We start from the raw sequence: 10,485 nt of genomic DNA on the forward strand, positions 1-10,485 counted from the left end.
CAATATGGCCTCAGGGATAGAAAAGACAGTCTGGGGAATATAATCAATAATGTTGTAAATATTTTTTAGGGGGCCAGTTGGACTCATGTCTTGTTAAGGAGACCACTTCATAGACGGTGTAGAGGCCTGACCACCGCACTATTTTTGAAGCTGATGTTGAATAATATTTTATGTCAACTATAATTATATATACATATAGTCACGGGATGTGGAGTATAGTGTGGGAATGGAGTCAGTGGAATTGTAATAGATATGTATGATATCGGGGGTGGGAGGGTAGTGGATGGGGAGAGGGAGTTGTTACTTTGTGAGGAGTGTAAAAGATAACTATTACATTGTTCTGTACACCTGAAACTAATATTAATAATAATAAAGATAACGTGTCCCTTCGACTAGGCTGCTTTATTGTAGTGGTAGAATGTTTAAACTGCTTTGTAGATTTTATTTTTGAAGGGATGGACTTACTCAAGGACTATATGGGCCAGAAAATAGAAAAACATGAAAAGAACAAGAGTGAAATGAAAAGAAACAAAAGGCTGCATCTTGGCTTTCTCAAACCAAAAAGAAAGAATGAAAATGGCAACAGTGCAGCCCTGCCACATCTCCAGCAACCTGCGGCCTCCCTCTTTGCCTCTGCAGTGCTGGTTTATCTGTCACCAGTGACACAGTGTGCCCAGGCCTCTGGTGCTTAGCCCCTCATAGGTCATAGGTAGAATGAAGAAGGAAGCAGAAGACAGTATTTTCCCATAAGGAGGTTTGTTTCTTTTTCATTTACTGCCCTTAAGAATGGGAAAGTAGTTTCACTTCCTAGCTATGCCTTTTCTTGGAAAGAACAACTTTGGTAGGATGGAATCGTTGTATTTGTATTGAGCACAGAGCAACGAATTTGTTACACCAAGGGGTTTCTCACAGATTTGGCAAGGTCTTGCCGACATTTCGGAGGTCATCTAGTCCAGCACCCTGAGCCGCCCAGGAATGATATCCATAATAGTGCTTTTCAAACTGGAGGTTGTGACTTACTAAGGCGCCATGAAATTTAGAGGGTGGTGACCTGCATTTAAAAAAAAAAAGTGAAATAGAATAGAGATATTATAGTACCAGGATGTGAGGGTACACATTTTCTCTTTAAAGATTTGATTGATGTGTGTGCACACACCTTCGGGAGGTGGCTATAAAAAGAAAAAAGTTTCCAAATAAGTTGTGCTTAAGAACCTCCCAGCTAGAAACTCCCAGCTTTCAGAGGCAGCGGTGCCTTAATGGACTGTTCTGTTAACATGTTTGTTCTTATGTTAAATGTTTCCTCTGCATGAGTGGCATTTAGACATTCATAGAATGCACACGATGTTGGTAGTGGGCTCATTTGTCTCTTGTCATGTGTCCTGGCTCAGCCAATGCTAGAAGTCCCTTCCTTACCCGCGACTGTGTCTCAGCATGTGCACTGCCTTGACCACTCTTCCCAGAAGACCCACAATAATTATTGGAGACAAGGCAACAAATAAAAGTAGTGAAGGAAAAACATTCTTCAATGTCCTGGCTGGAAAATCACCTTTACAGGTTGATCTTACTGTGCAGCTCTACCCTGAAGTAGAGGATTTGTTTGGCTTAGAAGCAATCTTCCCGATGCCTTTCTGGCCCCTTGAGATGGGGTAAAGGTCCCTTCCATACCACCCTGTCCTTGTCCCTGTCACAGTGCTATGACACTAGGGAGAGGTGGCCAGCTCCCATCACTAATGCGTGTATATGCCACGTTTTGATGGCCTGTTTTCCAGCTGTCTCTACAGTAAGACAGCCAGATTCTCAAGGGCAAAGAACGTGTCTTACTCATTATTAGTTTTAATATCTGGCACATTATAGGTACCCATGAATTGTGTTAATGTTTTGGACCATGTAAAAAAACATTTGCTTTTCTAAGTGACTTGGAATATCCATTCACAAAAGACAAAAGATGTGGGTGCTATACAGTGGTATGACTTTGGAAATCAAGAGTGACATCCTAAATGACACCAAAGGAATCAGGAAATAGTCTAAACTGCATGATGAAAATTAACAACTAATGTGAACTCTTTCCATAAGGCAAATAACTCTTCAGAGACAAACTAGAAATATTGTAGCATAATAAATCCACAATCTTATACTTGTGTGGTGGTTTCCACTTTTACATATTCTTATTTGGCCCTCAGATCAGTGAGACAGGAAGGTAGTAGCATCGCCATTTTGCAGATCAGAAAACTGAGGTTTGACGCAGTTAGTGACTTGCTCTGGGGATCAGAGCTGGGGCTGGATAGCAGCATGAACGCTGGGATTAAAAGGATCACATCTGATACTGTGCAATTTGAACTGTACACATATGCATATCTGCCAAGTTGTGAAATCTGTTACAATAACAGATATTTATTAGTTTTGGTGTGTGTTTGTCTTTTTAACAACGCTTTGAGATTAAGTTAAATGCTGTTGATGTAGAATGCTGACATCTCAGGATTGGAAAGAAGCTTTAGAAGGGACAGCTTTTAATCCAGCAACTCATTAGATGCCTGGCTCTTCCTGGTCCCCTCAGGGTCCCCTCCTAGTGGCTGCTGTAATTGACGCGTTAGTGAGACAGCTCTTTCCATCTTTAGGAGATAAGGATGCTGAAGAAAGGAAGCTGAGTATGCCGGGGATTAGAGAAACCATGTGACTGTTTAGTAGCCTGTCTAAGGGGAGAGGTGACCTTCAGTGTGGTAGAAGGCTGACTCGGGGTAGAAGGCCAGACTCGGAGTGGCATCGAGAAGGTCAAGAGTGTGAGCCTAAGGGAGAGATGTCCTCCATGGATTGAACAGTGGCTGGGAACACTCTGGTTTACGGGGCCTGTGGGTCACCCCTCCCCACTTCACCTCTCCCGCTAAGTCCGGTGTGTCAAAGCTGGCACATTTCATACTCCTGCTTGCCACAAGCTCTGGCCTCAAAACGTGAGGAATTTCCAGTAATCAATACGCTTTTGACCTCAGGTCTACAAGTCAAGTTATGGCTCTTAGGGGTTTGAACCTTTTTGGAAAGATGTTAATGGCTTGGCCTGGGTTGTCTTGCCACTTAAGGGTTTGCTAAATATAGTTACCATACAGACATAGCCACCATGGACCAGCTTACCTAACCCCAGTAGGGAAGTGAGCCGCATACATGTTTTGTGAGCGTCATTTCTTACCACCCCAACAATAGACTGCAGCACAACCAGCTCTGGTAGACACTGGCCTGTCCCTCTGTGTATGGATGGGTAGTTGGAGTGTAGTGCACTTTTCCTTTAAAGAGTCTGACATAGTCAGAGAGAGAAACTGAGTATCACAGGACCTTAACTCGAACTTTAAGTGTGGTGCTGACTGGATATGTGACATGGAGCCAGTGAGTCTGGGGACCCTGGTCTAGGTCTCCAGGATTATGTTGTTATTTCGTTTCTTTACTTCTGGGATAACTACACCCGAAATCTATTTTAAATGTCAATTCCCTCTCTCATGCACATGTGGTTTATCTAGTGAACTCCTAATCATTCTACAAAACCTAGCTCAAATGTCCCTTTCTCTCATTTGTGCATTCACACAACAGCTATTAATTGAGAGCACACTATGTGTTAGGGCTGGGGGTAGAGCGTGAAACAAAACAAAGAGCCTGCCTTCCTCTTCTTGCCTCTGCGTGCCCTTAGCCCTGTGTTTGTAATGGACTCACTTTCCTCTGCAGCCTCTAACCCAGTGACTTGCTCAGTTGAATCAAAGGACAAATGCTTGCCTCTCTGGTCCTTCCATTTCTGTCTAAGTGAAGGACCCAAGTCATACAGCTCCCTGAAGGACATATGGCAGGAGTGGCAGCAGTAGGGGAACTTCTATGGAGATTTTTCTACTAGTGTAATAACTACCAGCGCTTGTCAACCTCCCATAAAATGCAGGTACCTAATGGAAAGTCGTGGCCTTCTAAAGTTTGATGCTCTCCATGCTGACACCGAGCCTTTGCTAGTGCACGTGATAAAGAGGGCGGACATGTGCGGTCAGCAGAATTGTGTGATGGGCCCCAGTAAGCATTCCCACTGACAGGAAGCACATGCGTCTCCCTTTCACCTGCACACGGGCCAGCAGGCATTTCCTGGCCATTGTTGAAGGGGGGGCTGCCACAGCACAATTTCCGCTCAGCAGTGCAGCGGGGCCGGAGCTGGCCCAGCTCCTACAGGCCCAGCTTTGGGGTACCTCTGGGGAGCCAGATCCTCTGACCAAACTGCCTTCCCCTCGACTAACAATGGGAGACACAGGAAAGAAGATTCTCTTGTGTACAAATAAACATGGCAGCCTCACCTGTTTTCACACATGTGCTCTCAAAGAGGCTCCTGTCCATTTTAATCCTTTTTTTTGTTGTTGTTGGTACAGTGGCCCTAGGACAGTTTACTCGGGGAAGTAGCTGCCGGTGAATTAATGTACCGTGGCAGGATTTGGATGTGGACACCCTTGGCCCAAAGAAGTAAAACGTTTTCCCAAGATTTATTGGGGAGAAATGTGATTCTTAAAAGTTTCATATGGAAAAGAGACATTTGGGATTGTGTAGTGGGTTGGGCGTGTATGCTCGATCTGTGTCATATGCTTTCTCATGACGAGCCTCAAAACTTCAGAACTATTTTCAGCAGCTAGTGTAGGAAGGAAGATGCTTTCCTACGGTAGCTGCCCTTGCTACGGCGTATCACGCTGACGCGATCATGGCTAGGTGTTGATGAAAGACCTTGCTCTGCCCTTTTAGAGCAAAAGGTATGTCTACAAGATGAAAGCAAGGAGGTATAATAAGGTTAAGCTGGACACGGGGACTTTCTCTTTTTAGAAACATGAGGTAGTAATTGCAGCTTCTGAGTCTGTATTTATTTTGTCCCGTCTCCTTATGCTTTTTATTTTCAGATGACTGGGGCATGGGGATGGTGAAACTGTCAATCATTTCATTGCTTAAACACTATCCTGGACCCTTCTACCAGAGGCAGCCATCAGAGGGTGGGGTCCCCAGAATTACCACCACATCCTGTGGCGTTCCTGCTGTGTGCATGCTCTCCACTTGAATAAAACAGAGTAATTTCAGGCAGAGCAATCCCCACTTTTTCGCTTTCTGTGTAGGCACCGCACCGTGCTGATAACCAGGGTCTGGCTCGGTCAGGGTGAAGGGAAGAGGCAGTGTCAGATGAAGCTGCAGGGAGAATGTGTGCATCCTCATGAACCCTCTCTGTTGTCCCCGCAGTGTGGGTCCTGCCCCCACGACGGTCCCAGCAGCTGAGCTTTGATGAGGCCCGTGCATTATGTACAGTGTAGAAGACCTCCTGATATCTCATGGATACAAGCTGTCACGAGATCTCCCGGCACCACACGAGGATCACCATGAGGGGCGCCCGCCAGCGAGGACAAGAGCAAGAGCGGGCCTGCTGAACGGGTGTGAAGATGGCCCCGCGGCCTTCCCACACAGTAAGGCACCCCTGGGGACGGGACGTGGGAGTGACTCCGAAAACGACCGCCGCGCACTGAGAGTCCACGGAGAGCCCCAGAGAGCCGCTGCCGCCAGACCATCTGAGGCGGGGTAAGCTTCCCTGGGAACCCGCCATTTTCTTCTCACTTGGGGGTTTGGCAGTGGGTATGTAAGGAAAACCCTTCAACTCCTTATCATTGGCTCGGGCGAGGGAGCGGGGGCGGGGGGTTGAGGGACAAGACCACTGCTTTCCATCGAGGTAGGAAGATTCCAAGAGCACTGAGCACAGGGCCTGGCCTTAGTAGGCCTTCAATAAACAGTGGTGAGTAAACAAATTCCATCACGCTAAACACTGCATGTCAGTACTTGGCTTCTTTGTTCCCTTATGATCTCTTGATACTGCCTCAGCTAGGAATCATGTAAGAACTCTGTGAAAGCGAATGTATGTCAGGCACACATTCCTAGTACACTCGGCTTTCTTATGACTGTGTTTCAATATTTGGTGCATTACAGAGTTGAAAGAGGTCGGTATTCCCCTCCACTTGTGAACGACACCTTTCTTCTTGTGTACTCATATAATTCCACTGGCTCCGGACGTGTGTTTCCCTGGCACACACACTGGCCCTCATGGGAGTCCCCATCTGCATACAGCTGCTTCTGTGGGTGTTTTCTTATAACAACAACAACAGGGTGGGTTGGCTGGGGGAACGGGAGGGTTAAAAACGAGGGAATTTAGGCAGCTTGCCACAGAGCCAGCATGGGAGACGAGCCCTGCAACTCTCATCCAAGCAGTTTTGACCTAGAGGAAACCTTTGTCATCACTTCATAAAATTGTGTTTGTCTTTAATGCTGTGTTGGGACCGGGCTCAGACTGGGGAAGGAAGGCTCTGCTTGTATCGAACATGTTATGAAACTGTCTAACCAGCAAGAAATGGACCGGTCTTTAAGGGAAACAAACATGCAAACAAAAAGGGGAATAAATTAAGTCCAAAGGGAATGCGCCAGCCTTTCATGGTGAGAAGTCACCTTCTCATGGGAAGGATCTTCCTTGTTGGTTGACAGCTTTCAGGCAAAAAGTGGGAGGGATTGTGTACTTGTAATTCAGAGTATCCAATACCTTGGTTATTGAGTAAAAGCGGCGGTGATCGCTGCTCTTCATGCTCAGTATAGTCAAAGCAGGTTTGTGTTGCCAAGTCAGAACCATTTCTCTGGAGAGGGGCAAGCATTATTAATTGATGGGGCCAGGTTCAGAATGTTCCAGGGGAAACACAGAATGGAAAAGAACTTGAAGCTGGTTTTCTTGAACCTGGCCCTTCACAACTCACCCTGGTGTCCGCTGCTGTCTTGGGCTTACGTGTCTTTTCAGCCATGTTCCCTGAGAAAGGCCCACCATGGACTTTGGAAGAAGGTGCTTATGGACAAGTTGGCTGATATTTAGGACAGCTTAGTTACGACTACACAAACCTGTGCTTGATTTTATCCTGCCTTCCGGTGCTTTTAGTTTTGTGCCGAATATATCTGTACCTTCCATCTTGGATTTCAGTGTCCCGAGGCTGTACCACGGTTCCTCCTCCCTTTTGTATTTCCTGCAGAGAGTGTTGCTGTGCTGGGGACAGAGGGCGTTGAATATATGTTCATGGATTCAGTTCATTCTTCCCACCCTTGTTACAGCTGCTGAGAAGCAGAAGGCTGTTTCTAAGCAGTGGCTGTAGAATTCATGCGAACGTGCCATGTAGGCTGTGTGGGGTCTTCCTCAGTCCCGAAGGTCTGGATCAGAGATGAGAGTTGGGCCAATAGAATCCCCTTTGGAATTTCGTGTGGGCGTTGTGGCCCCCAGCCTCTGCCACAGCTTGCTTAGGACTTTCTCGCCCCTGCGTGATAACAGGTCTCTGTGGGCCACACGGCCCATCAGCCCGGCCTCTAGGTGGGTGGGCACAATCTGGTCTGCCAGCAGTCTTTCTGCTGTGAGTAAAGTGCTCAGATAAGTGGCTCTGTGTTGCACGGGGTGTCCCTGTATTAAATGACAGAGATCTTGAAAGATCTGGCCTCTTCCCCCGTTTCTGAGGTTGTCTGATGACTTGGGAGGTGTGCAGTAGCTTTTGGATTGAAGGTTGCCTTGTCGAGTAGAAAGAGAAAATGCATACATGTTTGTAAAAACCTACGCCAGTGCCCAAAGCCTCGGAGACCCACTGAGGGCTTCCAGGGATGTAATGAAATGACATCTTCTTTCTTTAGCAGCCAATAGTGAAGTGAAAACAGGAGGTGAACAGAAAGGTGGGCAGGAGGAGAATTATTTTTCCTCATCAGAAAAAAAAAAAGTGCTTTGGGGAAAATAAATAGGTGTTAATAGTTAACAGCTTAAAATTTTTTAAAAACGGAAAAGGAAAACCCAGAATGCTTTGGCTTATGTAGATTCTGAATCTGGATGAATACATGGTCCTGTGCCAGCTCTCAGCCTGCAGTCTGTCACTGTGAATGCAGCATGGTCCTGCAGCCTGGCCTGGCCCACGGTGACCCTGCTGGGCTGGCCTCCGGGCCTGGGGGAAGGCGAGGCCCAGGATGACCCGGTGCAACTCCAAGCCATCAGGTGACTGGGAATCCTCCCAAGGGCCCACTCTTCCTGCAGTTTCTCAGGTGGGTTGAAGTCTGCCCTAGAGTGTGCCCCTCTACCATGGGCCAGTCCTCAGTGTGCCACTGAGTTTCTGGGGAAGATGGGCATCAAAGTCACCTGGAAGGCCATAGGGTGTTTTATTCTGGCAGAATGGTGGCGCTGTAGGCATGTTGGCAATGTCATTATTTTGTAGCCGAAGCACACGAAGCCCAGAGAAAGTTGGTGACGTGGCAAGGGCCACTGGAAGCCCAGCTTGGGCTACAGGCCCTGGGCTGCCAGGCGGACTGGTTGCTGCCGCTCCATAGCAGCATCGGGCCTGGCCACGCTCTCCCCGTGGCCCAGTGTGAAAGGGGCGTTCTGTCCTCAGAGCGCCATTTATGGTTGCTCTGTGCTGGACCGCCCTTTATCACTTCCTTGTCCTCCGCCTTCTCAGTGGCCCACATGGATGTGTAACTGCTCTCAGAGCCCAGCTGCGTCCCTTTCCTGTCTGGGAGCTGCACAAGGAATGCATCCTGTCATACTTAAATTAGATACATGTCCGTCATGTTACTTCTCTGTGTACATTGCTGAGGGCTTCGTAAATGAAGGTGGTGTTGCGTGGGGCGTGGTGAGAGTGATCGGGATGTCTCTCCCTTTGATAATTAACATCGGCTTAGAATAGAGTTTCTGATGTAGGGGCTGGTTATATCCAGTAAAACTTAAAAAAAGGATACAGACATAGAGCCTTGACTAGATTTCCAAAATGTTCAGGACATGTGTTTCCTAACTTGCTGAAGAGGCTGTGCTTTAAGCTTTTACTCTCATTAGACCAAGTGACACTGAGCACCCACGATGGGGCGAGAATAACGGTTCTGACGTCAGGAGAGGTGGAAGATCAACTGAATTTGCTATAAAAAAGCTCTTATACTCAAGCCATAGAGCCAGGCCCAAGAGTCAATTCTCATTTTACAGTTTATCCAAATTGATTAGAGAGCCGTTGTTTTCCAACGCTACGTTCAGTGTGTCGCCCTGTCCATCTCAGGGCTGGTAACTTAAAGCACGGATGATGGACTCTGTGAACGCTGACCTTGTGACTCCCTGCACAGGGGCCTTGCTGGACCCCCACTGCCTGTGTTGTCAGCCCCCAGCTCTTCTGTGGGCCCTGCAGGCCTTCCCCAAGCCCAACCTGCCTTCCCTGTGCCCTGTCCCGTTCGCAGGCTGCCAGCCACACAGGGCTCCCACTTGTCCCCTACTCCCTAAGCCCTGCCCGGAAGCCCTAGAACCCTCTCCTCCCCATCTCCCACTGGAAGCCGCCTTAGCAGTGCAACGTCTTCAGCTTCTTCCAGTTGACGTTAATCTCTCTCATGTGTTTTTTTCAGCACTTGCTCCTAGTCCCCAGGATTGTCAGCTCCTTGAAGGCTGACACCACGTCTCATTCCTCTCTGATTTTGCTCATTCCTATGAAAGAATTTTGCATTTATTAAACTCGCAAACTTTTTTTTCCCCCCAAGTAAATTCATTGGATCAAACCTAGTACTTATATGGCAAGACAAGTACTTATATGTGTAAGTGTTGAGTGTTTCAGATCATTGGGCCAATGTGGGGTGGGAGGTGGAGAAGGTTTTGCCGGTGAGAGGACCTGTGTGAGGCTAGTTTGGGGGTGGGTTCCATTGTGAAAAGGAGGGGTGTTGGCTTTTGTGGGAGGCACTTGAGGTAGCAGTGCTGATGGCTTCCTCCATATGTGCAAACTCTTGGGGGACTAGCAGGAGGGAGGAGGAGGAAATAATAGCGGCTCGGAAACACTCCCAGCAGGCCGACTAATCCCTCCTCTGTGGACTCTGTGGGTGCAGGAAACTGAGCCCACCTAAGTGAACAGGGGAACATGGTTGTGAGAGGCCTCATGGACCCTCCACAGGTAGGAGAGGAAGACTCGTGGGCCTCACTTGATGTGGGGGCGAGGAAGCTGGGAGTCAGGATTGGTCCATCAGTTGACGTTTCTCTGGGTTGGGGGTTGTTCCCTGGGGGACTCTCTGGGTCTCTGTCCTACATTGTCACTGTCTCTGCCTCTCCCTGCACTTCTGCTTCCTCCTCTGCCTACCAGCCTCTTCCTATCACAGACAGTTACCCTTCCCAGGGATTTGGGCTCACAGTGACTTTCATTCTCCTCTTGCCTCTACGTGATGGTTTAACTCCAGAGTTCCCTGATGACCACTGCCTGTGTCTCTCAGTTAGATTCTTGAGAGAAAAAATGGATGGTGTTGGGCAGCCAGTGGATGCTGTGGCTTTGATTTGCATGTCGACCCTCTTCCAATCAGTGGAGACAGGGAGGGGGCTGGGTAGGGGCAGGGGGGACCAGGCATGGATGCTGAGCTGTGCCCAGTGTGGGGAAAGGGGCTATGGACGAGGGTGGTGTCCAGGCCGGGTGGGGGGTGTTGACCATGCAC

The 10,485-nt window shown here is 48.1% G+C and overlaps 1 protein-coding gene across 3 annotated transcripts in view; it reads left to right on the forward strand.

Annotated features, from left to right (window-relative positions):
- Window positions 1-10,485, forward strand: part of JCAD (junctional cadherin 5 associated) — a 130,337-nt gene that overhangs the window by 90,563 nt on the left and 29,289 nt on the right. For all 3 annotated transcript variants that reach the window (XM_019654399.1, XM_019654402.1, XM_019654401.1), the window contains exon 3: window positions 5,230-5,562. In XM_019654399.1, coding sequence (XP_019509944.1) covers window positions 5,288-5,562 — 275 coding nt within the window. In that variant the 5' untranslated portion in view covers window positions 5,230-5,287. The remainder of the gene's footprint in view (window positions 1-5,229; window positions 5,563-10,485) is intronic.

The sequence above is a fragment of the Hipposideros armiger genome, unplaced genomic scaffold (genome assembly GCF_001890085.2).
Source record: "Hipposideros armiger isolate ML-2016 unplaced genomic scaffold, ASM189008v1 scaffold_221, whole genome shotgun sequence".
Taxonomy (NCBI): Eukaryota; Metazoa; Chordata; class Mammalia; order Chiroptera; family Hipposideridae; genus Hipposideros; species Hipposideros armiger.